The sequence below is a fragment of the Ursus arctos genome, unplaced genomic scaffold (genome assembly GCF_023065955.2).
Source record: "Ursus arctos isolate Adak ecotype North America unplaced genomic scaffold, UrsArc2.0 scaffold_10, whole genome shotgun sequence".
NCBI classification, from domain to species: domain Eukaryota; kingdom Metazoa; phylum Chordata; class Mammalia; order Carnivora; family Ursidae; genus Ursus; species Ursus arctos.
The window spans coordinates 50,288,903-50,316,437 of NW_026622764.1; the positions used below are offsets into that span (position 1 = coordinate 50,288,903).

A 27,535-nucleotide genomic window follows, 5' to 3' on the forward strand; every position below is an offset into this window, starting at 1 on the left:
TTATTTATTTATTTATTGAGGTATAATTGACATTATAATGTTAAATTAGTTTCAGTTGTACAATATAATTCAACATTTATATATACTGTGAAATGATCACCACCACCTGCCACTCTGCAAAGCTGGTACAATATTATTAATTATATTCCCCTTGCTGTACATTACATCCCCATGACTTCTTTAATTTATAACTGCAAGTCTGTATTTCTTAATTCCCTTCACCAATTTAGCCTTCCCCCAGGACCCCCCCCTTCTTATCTTCTTGATTTAGTCTTGGCCTCATCTCCTGTCACTCTCCTCCAACATTATATTCAGTCAAAAATTTAGAATAATTTTCTCTTTTCTGTTTTCTTTTCCATCAGACTATGTGCTCCCTGAGGGAGAATCTTGGCTTTTATCTTACACATAGTTCCACTGACTCTACCCACCGCCTAAACACATTAGCTATGTGTCCTCTCCACTGTATCCCCAGTGTCACCCCCTTTGTTCAGAACCTTTATAACTTGTACTTAGAGTACTTCAACAGCCCACTAACAAGTCTCTCTCTGCCTTGGTTCCAACTCATAGACAACATTAAAGAGTGAATGCAAAGTTAGCAAGTGGAAAGGTGCTTAACATCTTTCAATGGCTTCCTCACTTCTTCTGAATAGCATCCAGATTCCTTAATTAGCCAGGCCAAGATGCTCTGACCCTTTCCTAACCCATTGGCCTCATCTCTTGTCACTCTTGCATTTGTAACCTCAGCTCTGCGCCTGTGATAATTAATTATATGTGGCTTCCTAAATGAACTACTCTGTCACACAGCCAAGTCTCTGCAAATGCTAGTCTCTCTGCCTGAGAGAGTCAACTTTGCCTGGTTAACTCATTTTCCATGATCATTCCAATCTGGGACCATCATCTCATCAGTGCTACCACAGTGACCTGTGTGTACTTCCATCACACTGTACAGTAATCATGTGTACTTTCTTGTCTTTCTCCCCTGACAGACCTAGGCAACTTGAGTCCTGGAGCTACACAAGTGTATGTGTGTATGTGTGCGTATTTTAATCTCTTTATCCAAATACCTTAGAACAAGGCTTGATACATGGTAGATATTTTAAACATTTTTTAGATCTAAAGTTCCTCGGGGTTAAGAGGCTATTACTTTCTCTTTACTCCAATTTCTCCTTACTACTGTAAGTATAACATTCTTTAATGACAGATTTAATAAAATAATACTCCACATTATGAACATTCAAAACCTTACTCCTTCTTTAGCAATCCACTCAACACATACTTGCTCAATATTCACTATATGCCAAGCACATGCTATTTGCTGAAGACTCAAAATAAAGAAAAACAGACTTTACTTTAGTGGTGTAGAAAACACATTTAAAAAATTGATTTCAATACCACGTGGCAAGGGGACCACAGAACATAGAAGAGGATGGTACAGAAGCCCCTAAATATTCAAGACACATGAAAAGACTATTGTTTCAGAAGAAAGTACAGACTAAAAGGAAATCATAACATAAGCAACAAAAGCAAATGTAATCCAAAGCCACGGTTCCTTGAATTGGTACAGCTAAAATTTTTCATTAGTGGTTAATTCATAATGCTTTATGAAGCAAAGGTACATCTGGAGACAGGCTACAGCAAGTCCCTCAGGGCCGCTGTGTAAAGTTCACAGCAGCCCTGCGGTCCTCAATGTCTATGTCACAAACACCATGGCAACAGACACTGTGTTCAAGGGCACAATGGCCCTCCCTGCTACTGAATTTCCTACGTTCTCATATGCTGGGAGGTCTTTTCAACCTTTGCTACCATGGGGTTTTTCAAATTGTCACTTACAACAAAGTTTCCTGGTTCTCTTTTATTCCTTTCCACTACACGGACAGAATGTGATACCATCAGTGCTTGGGAATAGTCTATTTTCCTTACAATCGTGTTTTTTGTCTTTCTTTGATAGGCAAGATTCTTTTCCTTCTTTGTATCTTAAAAGTAACTTTATTGGGGCGCCTGGGTAGCGCAGTCGTTAAAGCGTCTGCCTTCGGCTCAGGGCGTGATCCTGGCGTACCAGGATCGAGTCCCACATCGGGCTCCTCTGCTATGAGCCTGCTTCTTCCTCTCCCACTCCCCCTGCTGTGTTCCCTCTCTCGCTGGCTGTCTCTCTCTGTCAAATAAATAAATAAATAAATAAATAAATAAATGAATGAATAAATAGTAACTTTATTGTCTGCTCATTTGTCCACTGCTTGTGTAAGAGCATTAATGCTCTGGAAGAGAAGTAAAACCTAATTAGTTAATGGGCTATAGAATGACACAAAACAAATCCAGTTTATGTCTGTGCCTATGTCATAGGTGGTAATTACAGTTTTGACAGATTTTAAAATATTGAGTCAAGATTTTTATTGAGAAAGAAGAATTTGTCCAGATACCTTCTATACTGTTAATATAATATAGGGATATAAATTATGGTACTTCCGAACAGCAAGTATGATTGGGAAATGGCAGATAAAAAACTTAACTTTTCTAACTCCTTAATACAGTAAAAATAGTAAGAAGTGGGGCGCCTGGGTGGTGTAGTCAGTTGTGTCCGACTCTTGGTTTTAGCTCAGGTCATGATCTCAGGGTCATGAGACAGAGCCCCAGGTGGGGCCTGGCACTCAGCGAGGAGTCTGCTTGGGATTCTCTCTCCCTATCCCTCTACTCCCTTAACTCATGTGTTCTCTCTCTTTCTCTGAAAGTAAATAAATAAATCTTTAAAAAAAAACAGTAAGTAGAAGGTCTTCTAACATAATGTAAGGTTATTATTTACATTCAGATTAGGGACCAAATACTAGAGAAAAATTAAAGTATGTTTCTTTTTATAAAATAAATATGTAACCACTTAACATAAAATCTGGAAAAGAAAAAACTTACATTATAGGTAATTTTCTCTGGAAAACATTCCTATTAAAGTGAACATCTATAGTAAAGCTTTCTGGGTATATACTCGTTTATGTGTCTGAGTGGAAGGTCCATAATTATTGGTTAGTTTACAAGTGAGAAATTATCTATCTTCCTCCCTTAAAAAGGAAAAAAGAGGAAAAGTAAAGAATAGAAAAATACGAGGAATTTTCAGGAAATGGAAAGGAATATGAAGAAAAGAATGCACAGGACACATCCTCTCTGAACTACTGAAATAATTTAACAGGAATGCAAAAGAGAGGATGAGTATTAGTTCATTTCATTTTTAATTTAATGATATATTCACTTTATTTACTTGGAGTCTAGCGCATGTGCACATATAAAATATATTATGCTAATCACAGTAGCAACTCTTCCAATTTTCAAGTGTCCTGGGAAAGAATTTAAAAGTTTACAACGAGTTAATAAAAGATGTTTCAACACCTCATTTGGCATCATCTGAATTTAACTTAGCAAATTACAAAAATAATTAAACACTGGTTTCACTGCGGAGTTAATTATCACAATGTAAGAGGAGATTTATCCATAAATGCAAAGCAATGATCTTACCTGAATGTTGTCATAGAACAGAACATCAGGCACTTTCATTTTCTCACCGGCATTATAGATCGGTGCACTAACAGCCCCAATCCTCAGAGATCCGGATGCTATTTCACCTAAACATTTCACACAGGAGAGAGAATTACTAGTAGCACTGTGCTCAGAGAAGCCAAGTCCAATGCAAACATAATGCAACACAGCACCTTTAATATCTTATAGGCTCATTAAGGAATTTCAATTTAACATCTAAAAGAAGTAAGCTTGAAGGTGGTAATAAAACATCATAGCTCTACATAAAATGCTTAAATGTTCCAAGATAACTAATTTTATACAAAATAATGCATGTTAGCAAACACCATAGAGATAAAATTAGAGAAGAACAACCCCCCCACCAGAAGTCAGTCAAGCCACCTTCATAAGCTTGTTTTGTCAGAGACTATAACACATAAAACAAACCAAATATACATTCAAAAGCTCTGAAGTACTCTGAATATCATTTTGGGGGACCCACCTATTGAAAAACTCCAAGTGAGAACCCCCTAAAATTCTAGTAAAAAAAATATTGATTAATCAACCACCCAAGACCTCTGAAATTACTATTTCCAGGGATGGTCTAAGAGATCTGTATTTTCAAATAAGCACCCCTGTGTTACACAGTTATTCTGTGATGATCACTACTGTACTATCTCCTATTTGCTTTAAATAGTTGGTCTAGAATAGAATATGAGTTCCTTACAGCCAGCAAACCCAATAATAAATTTGAAGTCAGGGAACACATCTCATATGCATTCTCTCCATGGTTAATACTCATAACATTAATGGTACTAGTTGTTACAGTAGTACTGATGATCACAACAGGAGCTATCATTTACTGGGGATCTTCTATGCGCCAGATCTCAAACCAGAAGCTTCACTGCTTTCTCATACAATTTCATGTAATTCTCTTAACAATGAGACAAGAACTATGAGGAAGCTAAGGACATAAATAATTTGCTTAAAACCACCCAGCTAACCTGGGCAGAGCTAAAAATAGAACTTAGTATAGCCTAATGTTCTTTCTGCCAAGTGGGGTATGTTTAATCCTTTGACTCCAAATAATACTCCATCCTGTGGAAATGCCTGAGCAAGCAGACAGATTATCATGATGCCTTAAACAACTGACCCATCTACCACTACCCCCCCCCCCCCGCCGCCACCCTTCAAATAAGAAAACTGTCCCTCTGTGCTAAAGCATTCTGAAAGACAAGTGGAGAAGAGCAACATTTGCGTTCTGCAGTACGACGAACGATTTTGAGCTAAAAATAATTAAACTGTCACCCTGTTTAATCAGTGCTGAGTGCTACACATTTGCCAAAGCCCAGGAGACCTCTCCCTCCAATAGATCCTTGCCATTTTCCTTTTATTTACAAGTTCCACAGGGAAGAACACCCATAAGCTGTCACGATGAGAATCTACTATTTATTTACTACCAGCAGGATCTCTGAAATAGACCCAGTATAAAACTGTACAAAGACCAGGATTCTGGCAGGGACTTTACTATATGCTCGTATGTTAAGATGACAAACATCATTTCAGATTCAAGTAGCATCTGATATCGTCTGTGGCTTAGTTTATGGAACACATCTGTTCAGTAGATTTAGGGCTTTAGGACAATTTAATTCACTCATTTAATGTTTATTGTTAAAATTTCAAGCTTGAAAAGGGAAATGCACTCAGAAGATGGTGATGCTTGCACTTCCCTGGGAGAAACCTGCTAGCTGTCTGCTAAGATATCTCATAGGATGGCATTATTTCAGTCCATTCATCAAGGTCCTTAGTCTGGTAGACTCAAAACCTAATTTTGTCCTGCCAACTGACTGCACACCTGAGTCTCAGGAGAATATTAAAGACATATATTCTGATCTACATATAGATTCTGATATATAAACAAGAACTGAAAATATTATAGTGTAATGAAAGCTGCAACTTTCATATCGACCCTATGATACATGGTTGCCATATCAGCATATTATCTGGAGGGAGAACTACACAGAAAGCCAAATCCTTATCGGAAGGTTATTTGGTGAACCTTGTCCCCTGAACAAGGAGAGTGCATTAAATGAATTCTCCTCAAGAGATAAATGGAACCAGATGAGTCAACAGTCTCTTAGGTGCCTTATCCCCTATGCAAGGCTTAGATGGGAACTGCTGACATTGGCCTGTTACCAAGACTGAACAATCTATATTCAGAACAACTCAGTCCATCTTTGGATGTTACGAGATTCAGTCAAGTACATTATGAATCAATAGGTCCCAGAGCTGTTCTGTCTCTTTGAGCTGGCTCTGCAGACCTGTAGCCAGATCCATCAGTAGGTAAAGTTTTCAATTTTACTCTTAAAAAGTCATCTCATTTCTTTATTTTATTTTTATTTATTTATTTATTTGACAGAGAGAGAGAGACAGCCAGCGAGAGAGGGAACACCAGCACGGGGAGTGGGAGAGGAAGAAGCAGGATCCCAGCGGAGGAGCCTGGTACAGGGCTTGATCTCAGAATGCCGGGATCACGCCCTTAGCCAAAGGCAGACGCTTAATGACTGAGCCACCCAGGTGCCCCCATCTCATTTCTTTAACACCAAATTCCTGTCTCAGTGTTGCCCCAACTATTAAAAACATCTACTACAAAGAGAGCCACAATAAGTCCTTGTTAGAGAGGGGTCCCACATCAGATTTTTGATAGAACAGGTACTTATCTCAAACAGTAGAGAACATTTTGTTGTGCTCTAATTGAAGAATAGGGAACTTCTATAGAAGAGCTGAACTTCCCAAAGTTCAAAATACTTATGGTTATCCAGAAGAAAAGTACCACAAAAGACAATATGAGTGGAAATGGAAAGAGTAAGAAGGCATGAAATAGTACTCTGAATATTATTTTATTTTATACCAGTTTTCTGAACATATCCCACAGGACACTAGTGGTCCTCAAAATGTACATGTTGCACAAAGAAAACAGAATTCTAGATTCTATGGTGAAATATATTTGGAAAAAAAAAAAAAAGGTAAAACCAAATCATGCAAGTTTCTTTATAGCAGGGATTCTCAGAGCCTTGAGTATGTATGTCTGTGTCAATTGTGATTCTTTGGAGGAGGACATGTATCTGGTATGCACTGAAATAAAGGAAATATTCTTTTTTTAAAAGATTTTATTTATTTGAGAGAGAAGGAGAGAGCATGCGTGCACATGCACAGGGGGGAGGGGTAGTGGGAGAGGGGAAGCAGACTCTCCGCTAAGCAGGGATAATCCCAGGACCCAGAGATCACAACCTGAGCTGAAGGCAGATGCTTAACTAACTGAGCCACCCAGGTGCCCCGAAATAAAGGAAATATTCTAAGATTTAATTTATAAGTGGATTTCAATTTAAAAATACATAAATAAAAGATTCATTTCTTCAACCCAATACATAAAGTAGATGGTAAACAAGACCACTTTTTACTGAAATTAAAATAATAAATAATATAAATGTTTGATAATTATTATTTCACTTAAAAAAGAAACAAGTAAATACTTACATCTGTAGTCCTCCAGTTCTGGTTCCTGATGATTATCAGTACTTATTTCTATTGCAGCATCTGCCAGGTTTTTTTCTAATGCCGACCTTGCAAGGCTTGGTAAGAACCTGGTGGGGTGGGGAGAACAGAATGATAAAGTCAAAGCTTTCTGTGATTCCTAACTATCTTTTGGCAGCTACACCCACAAACTCTCCCTCTCTCTCTCCTTCTTCCTCTCTCTCTATCTCAAGACAACCAATTAAGGAAGCTCAGTCTTGAGCTATGAAATCCAAATAATAAAAAATGTTGAAATAAATATAAACTTCAAGTACCTGTGAAGATGAATATGTTTGATCTCCTTTAATAAAACTTACATGTAATTAGCAGTATTCATGTATATACATTTTACAGTACAAGACTTAAAATGACTTGCTTTTTAAAATGGATTTAGTATATGTACCTCATAAATCTTGTTTAACTGTTTAACTGGATTATCAAATTTTCTTAAATAGATAAAATAACCCTTTAACAAGCTCCAACTTGGCAATCAGAAATTCAAATTAGTGGAAGTAGATTAATGATGTCTACTTTCTAACACAAATTATTCAATTTAGCGTTATACAGCTTGGTCTTTCCTTCCATTTAAAAAGTATGCCTACTTGTCTGTTCTACATGTATGTTGTCAAAGCAACAATCTGGTGAATGACAGAGGCACTCTTCATCTACAAATAGACTGTATGAACATCAGGGGCTGAGATCATGAAAATGGAGTTTCCCACCCACACCAATAAAGTTGTATCTGGAATTTATGATCCCAACTGAGCACACAGAAATGATTTTTAACTTATTACCTGTGCTATACTACTATAAACTAACCACTATGTGCCACGATATCCCATATAAACATACTAAGAATATCACACTTCTTAGGTTTTCCATAGCTCTAAATCCTTCGTGGTGGTTCCCGCAGCCCTGAGTATAAGCTCTAATACGAGAGATGCTGGTGTGAGCGAGAAGGCAAAAGAATGAGCATGTGAGGAACTGATGGATTTCCTGTCTCTGTGACAGAATTCACATAGCTGACCCTATCTCCCACTTACCTCCTCATTTTGGTTCCAGGCTATGATGGGGGATTTATATTACTCCGGGTCAGCAGCTCATCCGTTCAACATCAGGTAAGACTTACTGTCATTCATCTCTGACCCTTCATCATAGTTCTTAGATTGTTGCCTTGTTTAAAACCAAGGCTTCATTTTATCTCTCAGACCCAATAACTGGGCTTTTATCTTGTTTCCTGAGCCCTTGTGTTGGCGCCATGCCCGCCCGACCTGCCTCTCTCCACTGTACCATAAACCAGAGTCTGGCCTGGTGACATTATGCTCTGCAGCTGCATCTCCATTACTTCCTGTCAGACTACCTTGATTGACAATAAACCACTTTCAAGCTTAGACTGTGTGCTATTCCCAGAAACCCCTCACATCTATATAGTCTGCTCTCAATACATCCTCATTTGCCCCCGTCCTGGAACATTTCTAGATTGCCTTCCAAAGCCTGTAGAGAACTGAAAAAAAGGCACGTATGCCTCCCTTCCAATGTCAGTGACAGACACTGCTTGCCAATATGATACTCTTTCCTACTGATATTGAACATGTTTCAGATTTATTTTCAACCTCACATCCAGACAGCACTACCAAATAATCAGAGGTACTATGGAAGTTGAAATAAATTTACCTCGAGAATTTACATTTTAAAAGATACTGACTCACCCTACAAATGACGAGAAAGTATGTCAGGGACTATGAGGTCGACCTTAATTTTTTCTAGATTTCAATTTTTTTCTAGTTAATGGCTTCTTTTCCCACTGTTCACTGATATTTTCTACTTGCTTTTTCCTCTCCTTCTGTGGCCTTTTGTAAAATGAGTGCGTAAATGAATGAAATATCACTCTGTCTATCCTACTTTCCTGGAATAAAAGCAAATACATATCCTACTGTAAAGTTTTCAAGGGCATTTACCATCCCGAGCATCACAGTGCCTTTTGAAAATCATTATCATCATTACATTCATTTACTACCAGCAAAAATAGAATTGGAGGGTTTCCAGTCTCTATGGTCTTGGTTGTAACAAAAAACTAAAGAAAGATTCAACCACATTATGGGAAACACAGAAGTAGTTACCTTAGGCTAACTCAAATAACTGTGTCATTGTCACAGAAGTGAGATACGATCTTAGGAATAAAGAGTAAGATAGGAACTGTCAGGATGATAGCATGAGAAGCTAGAGTAAGGATAGAGGATGCTCCCAAATTACCAGGGCAGGAAAGACGGTGTTGCTATTAGTAGTAAGAGTAGGAGAAAAAGACTGCAGGTCTCAGGGGTTATCAGACAGTCTTTGGCTTCTATTTAAGAGTGTGTAATTAATTAATTGATACCTATGATTTTAAATTTTAAGTTTATAAACAGCACTGGAATATTTAAGATAGCTTATGGCTCATCCTATTTATAAAGTTAGTTTATTATATTTGTGAGTAATTTACTTTTCCGGGAAGGTTTTATTTGTTAATTCAGACATGTGAAGTACTTAAAAGGAAATAGGGCATATAAAATTTATTAACAAATTTCAAATATTTGAAGATACTTCATTTAACCAAGATATCTGGAAGATAAATGGAATCAAACATTTTTCAAAGGCCCATAAAAACAATTCAGATCAGCTAAACTTACAGAGTAAGTTGAATAACAGAAAAACCTAAAGAAGATCTAGGTTTCTGAAATTATAGCCTTAAAACACTGAACGGCAATTTTTTTTTAAAGTAGATGTCATTCATTTTATGTCACAAGGGAATTCTTAAAAAATATTGTATGCAAACTAAGTTTCTGGTGAATGGGAAAATTTCCCATTACTTCAATGTCAGAAACAGTTAATCTTCATTTCTAATTCTTATAGCTCTGCCTCAAATTTCTATGCTGAAGGATCATCACCCCAACATTTTCTATAAGTAAATACTGTAATGGAATGCAAAATACTTGAGTGGAATAGAACTCTTATTATAGGAACTTCTAGTTAATGCTTCCATAATAAAAGAACTTTTGGAACATAAAATATCTGGTAACTTCCTAATCTTGTAGTATCTTCCTTGCCCTTGGTTTCTTAGGTTTTCAACTATCCAGAAAATGAATTACGCATCTAGCTCGAAGACTTGGTGTACATATTTTAGAGATGAGGATGAGGTACTAGGGAATCATTCCCTCAGATGAAGAAATGTTCCAGTATGAACTCAACTGGCAATAAACAAATAACACATAAATGAAAAGTATTTTAAAATTAAATTAATAAGACTTTTAAAAGCTAAGCCAATATTCAATAAATTTAATGTTGAACAAATTTACACTAGAAGATTTCTTTTGATTTAGTTTGCTAAATAATAGACTTCATAAATATATCAATTAAAAAAAAAACTTCTGTGAAATTCAATTTCTTTTCATTGCTTCAATATGGAATGAGGTCATTAAAAAAAGAAAAAAGAAATTTATGCACCAATAAGATTTTTTCCGCTTTCTGTGATTGTGCTATCATGAATAGAAGGTTAGTAAAAAAGGTTTTTGAGTTTGTAGGTTTGCTAAAGTCAACAGATAATGCATAAACAAGATAGCTGTTTCACTTTTTGCAAAGTGTAATAGGGTGGTAACAAAACAGAATTTAACGTGGTCAGTTGATAACACTGGAAAAGTTAGCTATTTAATTCAGTGAAATATTTATGAGTTTGAAAGGAAGTAATTTTAAGTTTTTTAATTTTTTTAAACTATGAAATATTTTAAGCATACAGAAAACTACAGAGACTATTAAGCATTCTATTAATCTCTTTCCATACCAGGAGGTAATTCTCACCCTGAAACTGGTGTGTATTTCTCCTGTCCATATTTTTATTCTGAGATATATATATATTCATATATATAATATATGATATATTATATATATATTCTGATATATAATATATATATATATTTTATTCTGATATATATATATAAGTTAAAAATATATTTCATTGGGGCGCCTGGTGTCTCAGTCAGTTAAGCATCTGCCTCTGGCTCAGGTCACAATCCCAGGGTCCTGGGATTGAGCCTGCATCGGGCTCCCTGCTCAGCGGGGAGTCTGCTTCTCCCTCTCCCTTTGCCCCACCCCCCCACTTGTGCTCTGTTTCTCGCTTTCTCCTTCTCAAATAAATAAATAAAATCTTAAAATATATATATATATATATATATGTTGCATTTTTGTTGTATTTAACATTTCTATAAATGGCAATGTATACCAAATATCCTCTTGCAAATTGCTTTTTTTCCTACTTGATATTAAACTATCATGATTGATACATACAGATCTACTTCATTTTAATGACTGTTTAGTATCACATTATATAATTTGTCAATTTATATATTCATTCCCTACTGAGGGACAGGTGGGTTGTTTCAATTTTTCATTGTTACAAACAATGATGCAATCAACATTCTTACACATGCTTCCTTATCCATTCATTTAAGTCTCTTTCTGAGGTAATATCAAGAAATAGAATTGTCAAATCAAAGAGTATTAATATACTTAGGCATAGAGATACTGTGACATAACCCCAAAGTGATGAGACTTCCATTCCAACAGCAGTAATACAATTCCATTTTCTTTTATTCACAAAAAATGTTAATTTTTATAGGTAAAAATTATAAAAGTATGAAACGATAGCTGATTATTGTTTTAAATCTCATTTCCCTGATTAATGATGAAGTTGAGCATCTTTTCAAATGTGTGCTGGTCACCTGAATTAACTTCCATGAATGCCTATTCATCCTTTGCCCATTTAGGGTTGATTCTTTCACCTCAATAATTTGTATACCTGATAGTCCCTGAATACTAATCCATCTGTGATTACAAATCTTATCAAACATCTCTTAGTTTGTAGAGTAGCTTATAGTGTTTCTGTCGTATATCTGGATTTTACTTTTTTGTATGGGATAAAATGGATATTTTTTATTTTAAATCATTTATTGACAAGTCCATCCATTCCCACACATGATTTATAATGCTAATTTTGATAAATACTAACTTCCTACAGATGTGTGGGTCTGTTTCCAGTCTCTGTAGTCTATTCTAATAGTCTATTTGTCTTTCCTTGCACCAACATCGTACTGTAACAATGAATATAGCTTTATAGTGGGTCCTGGTATCTGACAGAAAAAGTACAATTCCTTAATCTTCCTCAAAATTTCCTTTGCTATTATTTCCATGCCAATTTTGAAATCAGCTTGTCAAATTCTATAAAACGTTAGTAGCATTTGATTAGATCACATCTATATAAAATCTGGAGTAAAATAGCTTTACAAGACTGAAGCTTCCCTTCCATGAACTTGGTATAGCTTCCCCTTTAAGTCCTTTACAGATTTCAATAAAGACTTCTGCTTTTCTCCATAAAAGTATTACATGTCATTAGATTTACTCTTAGGTGCTCAAAGCTTTCTACTACTATTTTTAACGGGATTATTTTGAAAAATTAGACTTCCTCAATTGATTTTTAGTGGAATATAGGAATGTCACTGATTTGGTTCTATAAGTAATCTCACTAAACTCTATTTTTTTCTAATGACTTATATATAGTTTCTCTTGAAGGTTTTATGTAGTCAATCAGATAACTTTGGGCAAATGCGCTGGCTAAAAGTACAAAAAGGGGACATTCTTGTTCTGTTCCTAACTCTAAGGGAAATACGAGTATTTTATCATAAAGATGTTTGTTCTAAATTTTTTGTAATACCCCTTATCAGATTGAAGAATTTTCCTTCTCTTTATGGTACTAAGAATACTCCTAGTCTTTTAAGAACTTAGTTTGTTTTTAAGCTTGGTTGTTGGGTTTTATCAAATCCTTTTTATTTTTTTTAAAAATATTTTTTCTAATATGTTAATATAGTGAACTAAAAAACAAAATATTAAACTTTCTTTGTATTCCTGAAATAATTTAAAATTGCTCATGATTTAAAATATATATATATAGTTGGATTATTTCATGATTTATAATTTTCCTTTCATACATTATTCTTGTCTGGTTGAGGTATCAAAATTATACCAGACTCAAAGTGAATTGCTGTTTTCACTATTTGTCTATTCTTTGGAACAGTCTGTAGAATGCGTTGGGTATGATTATTTCACTCTAATATCCAAAGTATTATTTCCCCTTAGGCTCCAAAACTGTTTACGTTGCTTAGTATTGACTATTTATTTCTATTAAGACACATCTATACCCAAGTTCTGACTAAGAAAATACTGGGTAGGTAATGAATCTATCTCTTTGTCTATATTTTTTTCAGTTCATGATCCTGAAAAATAAGCAATTGAAGTTCTTTTTTTCTAGTTTACATTTGGAAGCCTAATATTTTTCTACTTAAAAGAAAATTATTTCTCATAATTATCAGTTTTCTAAAAAATTACTCTAAAGACACTGGAAGGGAGCCTCATTTTAGCTGGAGAGAGAACAAATTTAAGTTGCAACACAGGAAGCTTACTTTCACTATAGGAAAAACTGTCAGCTAAACTGGAGGTTGATAGAGGCAATTACAGATTCTCCTAAGCTGAAAATAGGTTCTTTTAATTCCTTTTTTATATCAAGGAACGAATGGACAATAGTCATAGCCACCACAAAAATAATTGCCAGATCACATGAGAAGAGTCTAAAAGAAATCTCTGGGCTTCTTGGGCATTGTTATTTATTATTCTTTATTTTTTAAAAGATTATTTATTCATCTGAGAGACAGAAAGTGAGATCATGAGCATGAGCACGAGCAGTGGGGAGGGGCAGAGGGAGAGGGAGAAGCAGACTCCCCACTGAGCAGGGAGCCAGATGTGGGGCTCCATTCCAGGACCCTAGGATGACCTGAGCTGAAGGCAGACATTTAACTGACTGAGCCACCCAGGCGCTGCCCCCCCTTTTTTTATTCCCTTTTAAAACAGTTTCATGCAAGTGTGATTTTGTAAGAAAATTCTATAAGCCAATATTTTATAATAATTTCCAAACAATTGTAAAAAATATTAGCGTAGACTGAAAAGTTATTCATTTTGTTAAATTTACGCAACAGGACAGTACTATCAAGCATGGAAAGTTCCAATGTTAATTTGGGAGGTGCTCAGTGTAATGTTGAAGAGCACTAGCTCAGAGGTCACACAAACCAGCACTCAAACCCCAAACCCACTTTTACTTATTTACTACTCTCTAACTTAAGCAAGTGACTTAAATAGTTTTCTCATCTACAAAATATCCCTTTAAATTGCTATTATGCCTAAGTAGGATAAAATAGGTTCTAACTGAACGTTGAGGTTGAAATAGCTACATATTTAAGCAATACTTTCTCCAGACCTGTGGATACTATTAATTAAACATATGTTACTGTTTTAGCAAAGACCCAGAAACTTGAATTCAGTGAGAAAGGGGAACATGGTTACCTGGAAAGGCAGGCTTTAGTAACTGCACTGTGAAGATTTTCATTAGGGTACTGTGATAGCCGACGAGAAATCCGCAACAGCTGTCTGGTAGAAAGTGATGCTGCCAGGGACTGTGCCTATCAAAAGGCAAAGACAGCCTGTTAAGAGTCTTGTTTGAACTTGCTGAGAGTCCCTTCAGATGGTTATCAGAGCAGAATTCACTATTCCTGAAGGACAAGGCCAAACTTCAAATACATATATACTGTTAATGAATTACGAATAAAAATAAATGAAAACCAATTTACACTTAAGACATCTTTAAAGACAGTTTTTTAAAAATAATCTATAAAAAGTGTTTAACAGTTAAATTTAATAAAAGTGTTTTCATTGTGCTAAGTGCTGTGCATACATGTTTTCGGGGTGGAGGGGAGAAGAGGGTGGACGGAGGAAAGATGTTATGTAATACAGGCCACACCTGACTTACAAATAGCTTTTATGTACAATTAACTATCTGTTCTTTTTTTCCCTGCCTACACAAAGCTGAACTGCTCAGATAGCCTGAAATGTTTAGAGCTTTAGGTAAATCTAAGGCTTCTGAAATGGAGAAAAGGAATTGTAGACAATTTAGGTTGCTGACCACAGAGGTGTCAACCAGTTTGTCTCTTGGGTGGCAGCTTGCAGTCTGAAATCCTTCCCTCATACAGCCAGAAGAATTTCACTTTGTTTTCTTATTCTTCAAAAACCCCCGGAAATCCCATTAATAGAGCTGCTAGTATAAAACTCAGGATATGTGAGTACCAGTAAATATTTGTTAATGTGATTTTGAAATTATCTTAGTGGGCAGTGTAATGAAATGACTGATAAAGTTTATCAGCTTTGGAATCAGACAAATCAGGCTCTCATGTATTAGCTTTGTGGATTATGCAACATCTTCAAGCCTTGGTTTTCTCATCTTTAAGCTGGTGACAATAATGCCTTCACCTTTAAGGTTGTTATGAGGGTTAGTATCCACAGTCTATAAAGAACTTACCAAACTCAACACCTAAAAAATAAATAATCCAGTTAAAAAATAGGCAGAAGACATGAATAGACATTTTTCCCAAAGAAGACATCCAGCTGGCTAGCAGATACACGAAAAAATGCTCAACATCACTCATCATCAGGGAAATACAAATCAAAATCACGATGAGATAGCACCTCACACGTGTCAGAATGGCTAAAATTAACACAGAAAACAACAACTACTGGCGGGTATGCAGAGAAAGGGGAACCCTCTTATACTATGGTGGGAATGCAAACTGCTGCAGACACTGGAAAACAGTATGAAGGTTCCTCAAAAAGTTAAAAATAGAACTACTCTCCAATCCAGCAATTGCACTACTAGATATTACCCAAAGGATACAAAAATCCTGATTCGAAGGGGCACATGCACCCTGATGTTTATAGCGTCATCATCAACAATAGCCAAATTATGGTAAGAGCCCAAATATCCACTGACTGATGAATGGATAAAGAAGATGTGGTGTCTATATATATAATGGAATATTACTCAGCCATAAAAAAGAATGAAATCTTGCCATTTGCAGTGACATGGATGGAGCTAGAGAATATTATGCAAAATAAGTCAGAGAAAGACAAATACCATATGATTTCACTCATATGTGGAATGTAAGAAACAAAACAGGTGAACATAGTGGAAAAAAAAGAGAGGCAAACCAGAAAACAGACTCTTAACTATAGAGAACAAACTGAGAGTTGCTGGAGGGGAGGTGGATGGAGGATGGATAAATCGGTGATGGGGATTAAGGAGGGCACTTGTGATGAACACTGGGCATTGTATATAAGTGATGAATCACTAAATTCCACACCTGAAACTAATATTGCACTGTATATTAATTCACTGGAATTAAAATAAAAACTTGAAACTAGAAAAAAGGAGAGAGAAAAGAAAATTGTTCTAAAGCACTTAGTAGAGGTCAGACATGAGTACTCAACAAATGTCAGCAATTATTGTTAAAAGTCAGCCTTTTCAAAATGAAAAAAAATCTCACATAGGAAGGGGATGTGACCTGCACTTTAGTATGAATTTAATGCATCGGATTATTACTGGATTAATTCCTAGTTTAGATCAGCAGCATTAGGAGACAGTAGTTCTAACTGAAAACCAGGAGACAGAAGAACTTCTGAAGCAACTAGCCCTTTAGGAGGGCAGAAGAGGCCAGGGTAAAATGTCACGGGGGTGACGGGGGCAATACAGTGGCCCTGAGCCCCTAAGGGAACACACAGGAGGACTCCATGAAGTTAGCAGAGGCTTCAGGATGGATAGTGGGAGGGTGCCAAGACGCCAGAGCCATACTGCACACTGGCTTGTTTCAGCATTTCGCTTAAGGTGATCTTGGTAGGTCCCAAGGAAGAACAAAGCGCAGGGATTTCCCCTCCTGTGTGTATTTTGCAGCTCCATGAGATGCTGGTGCACTGTGATTAGTATTTCATCTCAGCTACAACATAGGTTAAATGGTCCTTTGGGAACTAGGTTGGGAGCATGATCGCCATTTATGCTGTATCCCTTTTTCTATTGAAAAACACATTCTATGTCTCAAAGAACTCATTTATAAGCAAACATTTGGTTCATCCTTGTTTTCAACAAATTTGCATTCTAGACATGGAGACAATATTTAAATATAAGAAAGCATAAATTGCAATTCAAAATAGCATATAATCTAATGCCAAAATAAGTGAAGCACTTGACAACTGCTAGAGGGGCTTAAAATTAAAATGTTCAAGTGGGCACAAGAAATGCTATGAACAAAGGCATGAGAGCAAAAGGAACAGATATAGATGCAGAAATGTGAGGAAGCCAGCCCAGCTTTACCAGAGGGTCTTGGTGGAAAACTTGCTCCTAGGTAACAAAGACCTGGGACTGACACTTGGAGGAGTTTGGCCTTACTCCTAAAGGCAACGGGACTTTGTTATGTGCAAAGTGGTAATATGAGTTTTGAAAGATTAGTCTGGTAGTAGCATGCAAAGTAGCTGAAGGACAGAGAGAACTGAGACAGGAAACAGAAAGCTACTGCAATGATCTGTCTATAAAACGATAAGGTACAGTAAGGTTACTGGCAAAAAAGAGTAGAGATATTTCAGAGAACTTGGCCCTTGATGGATATGAGAAAGAAGGGAGGGGAGAATTGAGGAAAAGGTTATTTGAGCCAGTATGATTTAAAGTATCAGAAGCTAAATAGGATTCAGCAATTCCCATTCTGAATATGTGGGCCCACAAATAATTCCTATTTTAATAATGGAAAATGTTTGACAAATGACTCCAACCTGAGGATTCTCATGAGAAGAGTCCCAATAAACCATACAATAATTTCCTTGCGTACACTATTCTAGCCTCATCCAAGAACGACACCGAATTCAGCCTTCACATTTCATTCCAGTGATCAGTAAGGACATCTCGTTATTTGAAAAATACCAGCTTTCTCAGTTGCTAATACCGAAATGCTTTATGATAATATCCAGTATTAAAAAAAAATCATAACAAAGCTTTATGTTAAGCCGTTTAAGTGTTGAATAAAGGGTTTGCTTATTTCTGCTCTCACGTTATCAATTAAAAATTGAGAACGCACTTTACTTAAAAAATCCCTAATGTGTTTAACGTTTATAACATTAAATTTCTAACTGCAGTTTTATCTTGCAAAAAAGACTGTGAGGATATGAGCACATTCCCTTAGTTACCATGGTTATGGAGTTTAAGAGCACAGCTCAAGGGGTTTTTTGTATTAACATCATTAATAATATAATTCAGCTTAAAAATATGAAGGATCTGATCAGAAATTTTTTTCAGTAAATTTTCTTTCTCCTCTTAAAGTTATTTCTTTTAGGAAAATATACTGTTCTTAGGGAGAGAAAACTCTAGGGACAATGTGTTAATAAATTAGTAATTAATCAATCACTTTATTCATTCATCCATCAAACATTTGTTAAGTGTCTCTTAGGGGCCTGGCACCAGGCTGGAAAACGAGAAAGAAGAATAAACCACACTGTGTTCAAGGGGTTCAAATACTAACTGAGGAGATGAAAATAAACTTGTGATACAGCCACGGCAGGTCGGTAGCAGAATCGTACGTCAAGTGTCACGAGAGCAGGTTGGAGGTAGAGGTTCCTTCTGTCTGAGGCTGAGAGAGACCTGACAGGGGCCAGGGAGAAAGCGCATTCTGGCGTCCCCAGAAGCGGAGGCATCTGGGTATGTGCTGGGCTTAGCAAGCAGGAAGAAGGGAAGTGCGGGAGGGCCGAGGGTGCTTCAGGAGAAGCTGGAGGAAGTGAGGCTAGGAAGGCCTCAGTCAGACGGAACTGGGCGGGCATGCTTATTTAGCAGGCTGTCCTTCAGTCTGTAAGCGAAGAATTCATCCCTTAACAGTGTAAAGAGGGGGAAGAACTTAGGAGCTGGATTTGGGAAAGGCCGCTCCAGGGATACTACGGATGAGTCATTCATTCATTTACTTAACAGACAGTTGTTGAGCGTCTACTACATAGCAGGCAAAACTCCAGATGCTGCGGATGCGGCGGGGACCAAACAAAACCCCCTGCTATCCTGGAACTTAAATTTGAGTGAGGGAAAATAGGCAGTTAAAAAAAGTGAGTAAAGGATGTATTATATCGAAGGGTAATAAGACTTATGAAGAACTTTAAAGCAGAAAAAGAGAGAAGAATGAAATGGGGGTGGGGGAATGTGAATCTAAATGGAGTGCTTCAGGTAGGCCTTGCTGAAAAGGGGACATCTGAGCAAATTCAAACGGGGGAGGGGGCAAACCTGCAGTTATCTGGGGAAGAACAACCTAGGCAGAGGAAACACTGAGTGCCAAGGGCCCTGAGGCAGACATGAGTGGGTTCAAGGAACAAGAAAGAGAATGGTGTAGCTGAAAAGAACACAAAAGAAAAGTAAAGGACAGATTGGAGACGAGGTTATTAATCCCAGGGATTATTAATAGGGGGTCTGTGATAACTGGAAAATGGTCCCCTCCCCAAAGATACCCACATCCTAATCTATGAATTTTACCTCATATGGCAAAGTTAACTCTGCAGACCACATTAAACGTTTTTGGGATGAAGAGATTATCCTGGATTATTGGGGCAGCCCCTAAATGCAATCACACATATCCTTGTAAAAGGGAGGCATCGAGAGGTCTGAACAGACACACTGAAGAGAAGGTGAAGTGAAGATGGAGGTAGAGATTAAGATAATGAGGCCACAAGTCAAGGAATGCTGGCAGCCACTGGAACCTGGAAAAGGCAAGGGACAGATTCTCCCCTTGAGCCCCTGAGGGAGTGCTGAGGATACCTCGGCTTCGATGAAACAGTAATACGCATTCCAAACTTTTGGCATCCAGAACGGTGAAAAAATAAATTTGTTGTTATAAGCCAGCAGTTTATGGTAATTTGTTACAACAGGCCCAGGAAAGTAATCCAGGGCCACATGAGGAATGCACTGTTGGTGGTGAGGGCAGTCAAAAGGGCAATGTTCCAGGAGAAAGATTATGAAACCAAATACTAGGACAATTACTGGCAATAGGTACGAGAATGGATGAGACATCATGATGTTAAATTGATGAGATTTGCTTTCAGGTTAAGTGGAGATCACAGGAAAGCAAGGAGACAGATTATTAACACAGCCAGAAAATTAAATAAGAAATACCAATAGATTTAAAGGGGAAGGACAGTTTAGTGGTACAAGGCATGTTGGATTTACAGCAATCCCAGTATCCAGCCGGGAGGGAAAGAAACTATCATTTATTAACCAGCCACTAAGGAAGAGATTTTTCACACACGTTTTCATGTTTAATCATCACAACCTCCTTATGAAGTAGATGGCACGTCCCATTTTAGAGATGAGAACACTGAGATTCAGAGTTAGTGACAGCCCTTGATCCTTCTAACATATGCAGTGGTTTCTAACTTTTTAAACATCAAGTTCCTCTTTTTTATTCCCCATGTGCCTTGTGTTTTAAAAGACTCTGCTTACCAAACTGTACTTATTAAAGAATTAGTTCTTTATTTTTTGCTATCCAAATGCATGTATAATCACCAATCATGCTTCAGATGGGCATGATATAACCAGGCTTCAGTATTAAAATTCCAGCTCAAAGCAAGTAACATTTTCGTTAGTCCTTTTATCCCTTTGTACGCAAATATGTAATTTGCCTTGGTCTTTTTAAAATATTAATTATTGCTTGAAAACCTCAGGTTGAAAACTAACCTTTTCATTTCACTCCCGATAGAGCATGAATTATATTGAGCGTATTGGACTTTTGACAACAGGGGAAAATTTTTGTTATAGTGCAAAAGTGTTTTCACCTGTGAATGCTAAAATAAAAGTTATGCAAGGAATTTTAAAAAGGGTGGGAGGGCAGGTATGCCACCCCAAAATATGCCATTTTGACATATTTATTAGTTTGAATTAAAGTTACTTAAGAAAAAGCCAGTACAAGAAGGACATTCTGACCCTCCTCCGTCCCCCGAAAACAGGAAATAAATCTTCCCTCTGAAAGATACCCTTTCTGTCCCAGGAGGGTAGAAGGCATCCTTATTGCTAGCAATAGGGAACACAGGACCAAGATGGTAATATAAACGAAACTGGTTACCTCGTCACTAATTTACTACCTCAAACCCAAACTTCTTTGTTTTGCCAATTCTTTACAAATTTAATGTTTATCTAAAAGGTATAAAAGCTGTCTGCTTTGGTCACTGCTTTAAGACTACTGTTTTTATGGGGCCCCTGTACATACAGAATTAAATTGGGTTTTCTCCTGTTAGTCTGCCTCATGTGAATGTAATCCTTAGGCCAGCAAGAGAACCTAGAAGGAAGGAAGGAGAAAGTTTTCTGCCTCTACGCCATCCCAGGATGGAAACACAATTAGAAACAGAGAAACAATAAGAAAAGAGGAGTTAGGAGCTGAAGAGAAAGATGTCATTAACAGAAGTCACACTTGAAGCCTTGAGACTAGATGAGATTGCTCAGCACAGGAGATCGGGGGCCTGAACTGAACCCCCAGATCACCAAGCTCTAAAGCTAGTTTTCTTTATGAGACCAGCCATGAGTAGCTGGAGTCAATGTTCAAATCACTGAAAGAGTAAAATATATGCACAGGGCAAAGCACAGCATAAGAGATAAAAATACCAGCTTGAAAAATAGATCTTAAAGCATTAAACTCTGAGAACATAAAGCAGCAGCATGTCAACAACAAAAAATCCTATGGGAAAAAGCCCAGACTTACCGTGGGATCCTGTGTCTCTCTGAGTTTGTGTGTAAATGATAACAATCTGTCCAAAGCTTCCTGAGGTATATTTGGGACCTATGTTATGACAGAATTAAGAAAAGACAGAAAGAGTAAGTGGGGATATCTGATCAATCAACCAGAAATTCTGGCTACTCAGCAAACAATATCAGAATTATATTTTTAGGAAGTCCCTGGTGATAGGTAACATGTTTAACTCCTCAATAAATTTGCTTATGCATTTTCTCAGGGAACACTTCCGCCTCTGCTTTCTCTTTAACAATCACGTAGTTAAAACCAAGCCACTCTTCATTTACAATTCCATCACCAGGATAAAACTGAAAGGAGCCTCTAACTCAATTAAAAACCGGCATAAAGTGTACCCATAAAAAAGCTTTTCATAATTATTTCCCTGTTTGTTAGCTTCCGCATGATTTTTTTAACTCCTAATTTAGGCATTTTTTCTTACTAAAACCAAACTCCTTCACTTAGTAGTAATCTACCAAACCAACTAGGTATCCTGCAACAAAGAATGGATGCTCACGCTGTTCATTTTTTCAAGGACTTTGAAACCACATACCTAAGGGTAGTAATCAGCTTATCAATGCATTCTGAAGAACAGCTGCCTAAATAACACATGCTGGTTGCTTGAACTGTAACACTGTTAATCTAATTAAATACTTAACTGAATTAAATTATGAGAAATTAAACTGAAACAATGACATATTTTATAATTTTAATTTAAAAAGATCAGAGAGATGTTAGAACAATGGTATAATGTAACCACTTCAGAAGTAAACCGCTCAGGGTTTCTTTGTTCATTTACGTGACCAGGACTTGAAAATTCTACATTCTTTTCAGTACATATTTTATCTCATTCATTCTTTAAATTAAATCCTGTGATATAAGAAGCAGTATTATCCCCAACTTCAGATGAAGGAACTATGGTTGAGTAATTTACCTAAGATCTGGAAGCTGATATGGAGTGGATTTGGCATTTATTTTTTTTTTTTAAGATTTTATTTATTTATTTGGCAGAGAGAAAGAGAGGAACACAAGCAGGGAGAGTAGAAGAGGGCGAAGCAGGCTTCCCGCTGAGCAGGGAGCCCAATGTGGGACTCGATCCCAGAACCCTGGGATCATGACCTGAGCTGAAGGCAGATGCTTAAAGACTGAGCCACCCAGACCCCAGATTTGGCATTTAAAAATAAGTTGTTTGTCTTGAAAGCCTATGCGCTATCCACCACCATGCTCACAAGACCTAAAATTAATCAGCTTGTTCTGGTATTTCAAAGGGGATGAGTGCATTTATGTAAAAAGTTAATTATTTGTGATTGAGAACAACACTGCCCAGCAGAACTTCCTGTGATGATGGAAATGTTCTTTACCTATGCTGTCTAATAGGGTAGCCAAAAGCCCCCATGTGTTTATTGACCACTTGAAATATGACTGAGAAACTGAACTTTTAAAATTTATTGAATGTGCCCGGTGCTACATTGAACAATGTAGTTCTAAAACTCCAAAAGTGTGAAGAACTTTAGTTAAAATAGACATTGAAATAACACAGTATGTATACTGCAAGCCACCAGGTAACTAATCGGGTAAGTATAGGATACATCACAGTACTGAGGGGAACAGGACAGGACGACTTCGTATTTTCTAAAATCTAAGGAACTAAAATATATTTGGCCTCCCTTTATAGTAGGAACTTAAATTAGTCATCTCTGGCTGATTATAGAAGGAGAACGAATCCTAAAACTGCCTCCACATGAGGAAAGTGGAGACAGCTTACATCCACGGTTCTCCAAGTGTGGTCCCCAGATCAGCAGCACGGGCATCACCTAAGAGCTTTAGAAATCCAAATTCTCATGTACCGCCCCGGATCTAGTGACTCAGCAATCTGCATTTTATCAGGCCCTCCAGATGATTCTGAAAATGCTGAAGTGTGAGAACCACTCTATCAGGAAATTTGGGAGTAAATGGGAAGAAGCCAGAAAGGACCAACTCTGCTGCGACAGGTGTCAGAGCACCTTCAAAAAAGAACAGCTGAGGGGCACCTGGGTGGCTCAGTCCTTAAGGGTCTGCATTCGGCTCAGGTCATGATCCCAGGGTTCCGGGATCAAGCCCCACGTTGGGCTCCCTGCTCAGCAGGAAGCTGCTTCTTCCTCTCCCACTCCCCCTGCTTGTGTTCCCTCTCTCGCTGTCAAATAAATTAAAAAATCTTTAAAAAAAAAAAAGATTGAAAGAAAAGGGAACAGCTGAAGGCAACAGGCTAGAGCTAGCCTTACTCTTACCATTTCCTTAATCACTTGAATTTCTTCACTTCTGACAAGTGGTTTCATATAATGGAAAAAGAACATGGTTAAGAATTCTGGTCCCAGCCACTGCTGTGTTGTGCTTCCAATAACCGGGGGTTCTGCCAAGGCAATGATTCTGAAGGAGGGGTGGACAGGAAAAATGGATCTAAAAGGGGAAAAAATAAAACAAATAAACATAAACTTTCATATTACAACTGAGGTCATGGTAGCTAAAGCCTAGGCAACAATATGCCTACTGCTGTTAATATAGTTAAGGCTATTATCCAAAGAACAAGCTTTGAAAAAAATCAGGATGTCCTAAGAACCTATTATTAAAACAGAAAAAGAAGGGCACCTGGGTGGCTCAGTTAGTTAAGGGTCCGACTTTTGATTTCAGCTCAGGTCATGATCTCAGGGTCAAGAGATCGAATCCCACATTGGGCTCTGTGCTGAGTGTGGAATCTGCTTGAGAGTCTCACTCCCCTTCTCCCTCTGCATCTCCTCAACTCACTGCACTCTTCCTTTCTCTCTCTCTCAAATAAATAAATAAACCTTTAAAAAAAGAAAAAAGAATCACCTACTGCTAAAACATGATGTCTTGTTTCCAATGATGATCTCCATCCCTGTACAAACCACTGTCTTGGATATGTTGTTATGCCTCCGTAGTCCCTTGAAACAAAATCCCATCCAGTTCATATTCATTACATAGGTTCCTTTTCTTTATTCAAAATCCTGTCAAAATTTCCTGTCTTGCAAGGAACCCACTCTACATCAATCATAGAAAGACCAAGGAGTATGATCCAGGATGAGAACACTGTTCACAACACAGAAAATTTAAGCAGCATAAGGGGGTGGGTTAAGTTTAAAATCTGGATTGACAATAAGAATACTTTAGGTCTTCAAAAGATAGAGAAAATTAAACTTTTATATAATTCACTCTTTTCTCATTTTATAGGAAATACTGTGATTTTTTTTAAGTGCTCTCTTTTATAAATCTCTGCTAGGGAATCTGAGGATGTAAATATTTTGGGACACATAGAAGAATAAGGTAAGACTTCCCACCATTTGTGAAATGACTTGAGTATGTTTTAGAGAACAGACTAGACACCTCTTGTGATCTAATCATGTGGTGATACTGTCAGTTCTTATTAATTGCACTCCAAACCCCAGTGGAAATATAACTTTAGAGGGTAATATCACCCTTGCTACGAGAGAGAAAAGATAAAACGCAAACACCTGCCAAAATCTTCACAAAAATAAAAATTTAGGTGCATAACTGGCTATTCACTGGCATTAACTATTATAATAGAACCCAACAGTTAAGTGATTAGGCAGCTAGAATATTAGGAGGTACAATATGTGTGGAGAGAATTAGATAAGTACTCTGAAGATTTAAGATAAGAAAACGCCCTCCCAATAAAACAGGTAGGTCCACTGAGTCCCTGACTACATGATCTGTAATTTTAGAGGCCACAACATAATTTGCAAACCAGGGAAAAGCAATTTTTAGAAATGGTCATATGAAAGGTCTAGAAGTATTCATAAAAGCTACCAGATATAATTTCATTTCTCTAGGTAGGACAAAAAAAAAAAAAAAATCCTTATTTACAGATATTCAAGCAGGGCATGGGAATGAACTGTCCAGAGGAGTTGTTCTGGGAAAACAGGAAAGAATAACAACATGAGCAGGGTCTGAAAGTCCTGAGGATAGCATGATCACTGAGGACTGCCAGCAATTAGATAGTCACACAAGAGAATCTAGACACAGAAAATTCTATGATCTAAAAGCTAAAAGGGAAGGTTCTTCCATTTTCCACTTCTGCCAAGTGGTTTGCCATATTCCAGAAAACTCAGCTTCAGGGCCCAACAACAGATGTTGGATTCATCCTTGATCCTCCCCTCTTTCCTAGCTGGGACAAAAGAAGGTGGGAGAGACACTGCTGCCTTTTTGTGATTTGACTACACAAAATTAAATCTGCAGATGTAGTTTCTTACTCAAGATAATGAAGGATACTAAATCAGGGAATAAACAAAGCCAAAATCCAACAACACGTAAGCCAAAAGAGGAAGTCCAATTTATATCCTTAAACCAAAAGATCAGGAAGCAGGTACCACAGCTGAGCTATAAATTTAGGACTAAAAGAGCAATTAACATGAGAATTAGCCACTAGAGAGCAAGCTAGGTGGTTTGAATTTAAATAGGTGATGATCATTGCTTAGCACATACACTGTCTGTGGCTTGCTTTTTGGTATTGATTCTAGCAGGGTACACGGGTAAGCTGGCCCAATTTAAAGAGGGCAGATTCTGCGACAGTTGATGTGTCGGGCAGAGAAGTGTACGCTGACTATAAAAACAGCCAGCAAACTACTGAATAACAGGATAAGGACCGTTGTGTTGCTAGGTCCCCCAAAGGCTTCCTTACATATAAATAGGTCATATGGAAAGTCATTTCCTGATAACGACAGGATCTCCACGTCTGAAAGTTGGAAAGCAGAGGACTCCTGAGGATCTGCCATGTACTTCCAGGTGATTTAATATACTGGCGTGAAATACAAAGGCTGGATAAGTGGTAAATAGTTGAGAATTAGGAAACAAGCACAGTTAAAAGTTAAAAGCAAGGTTAACTTTAATTTTACTAGAATTTAACAACAACGAATAACAAACGAAACTAAAGATATGGCTTAACTTCAGATAAGTAAATATTTCATTAAGATTAAAGATTAAAAAAGCAAAATGCTCTTTTAAAGAAAGATTTCAAAAATAAAAGTATTGAGGTCAGTATGTTTGGGGGCATAAATACAAGTTTTAGAGAGTAAAGCACCTTCCACTGCTTCTCAAAAATAAAAAGGAATGAATTATTGATATACATAACAACATGAAAGATCTCAAAATAATTATGCTGAGTGAAAGAAGCCAGATCAAAAAAAGTATATACTGTGTGATCCCATTTATATAAAGTTCTAGAAAATTCAAGATATATCAAGTAACTGGAAGCAGATTCCTAGGAATGGGAGAGGAGGGTGACAGAGGTCAAGAGAGAGGGATTTCCCAGTGGTCTGAGGACACTTTGTTGGGGGGGGGGCTGTCACAGATGTACTCATTATCTTGACTGTGGTGATAGCTTCATAAGTATATATGAATATCAAAAATTATGAAACTGTACACTTCAAATATTCAGTTTATTATATGTCATTATACCTCAAAAAAGCTATTAATAAAAGAAGAAAGACTTCAATAAAGTCCAATCTTCTGAAGGAAATTAGAGGGCAATTTTATTCAAATGTATATATTAAGGAATTTGAGAGAATGACACAGAAGGTTTTTATAAAGACATTAATCATAAGCCAGAAGAGGACTTTGTAACCGGCCTTCTATACTATTACTAGTGTTCGCATTCTGAACCTACAGGCTGTGCAGTTCTGAATCTACAGCTACGCAGCCCATATTTCACCTTTATTTCCTATGCAACGTAGCAAACTGCATGGACACATTCCTTA

The 27,535-nt window shown here is 37.2% G+C and overlaps 1 protein-coding gene across 4 annotated transcripts in view; it reads right to left on the reverse strand.

Moving 5' to 3' along the window:
• VWA8 (von Willebrand factor A domain containing 8) overlaps positions 1 to 27,535 on the reverse strand; it is a 336,953-nt gene that overhangs the window by 196,677 nt on the left and 112,741 nt on the right. For all 4 annotated transcript variants that reach the window (XM_026493342.4, XM_044381840.3, XM_044381841.3 and 1 more), the window contains 5 exons: positions 24,035 to 24,203; positions 21,741 to 21,818; positions 14,491 to 14,606; positions 7,036 to 7,142; positions 3,499 to 3,605 (listed from right to left, as the gene is read on the reverse strand). In XM_026493342.4, the coding sequence (XP_026349127.2) occupies positions 3,499 to 3,605; positions 7,036 to 7,142; positions 14,491 to 14,606; positions 21,741 to 21,818; positions 24,035 to 24,203 (577 nt within the window). The remainder of the gene's footprint in view (positions 1 to 3,498; positions 3,606 to 7,035; positions 7,143 to 14,490; positions 14,607 to 21,740; positions 21,819 to 24,034; positions 24,204 to 27,535) is intronic.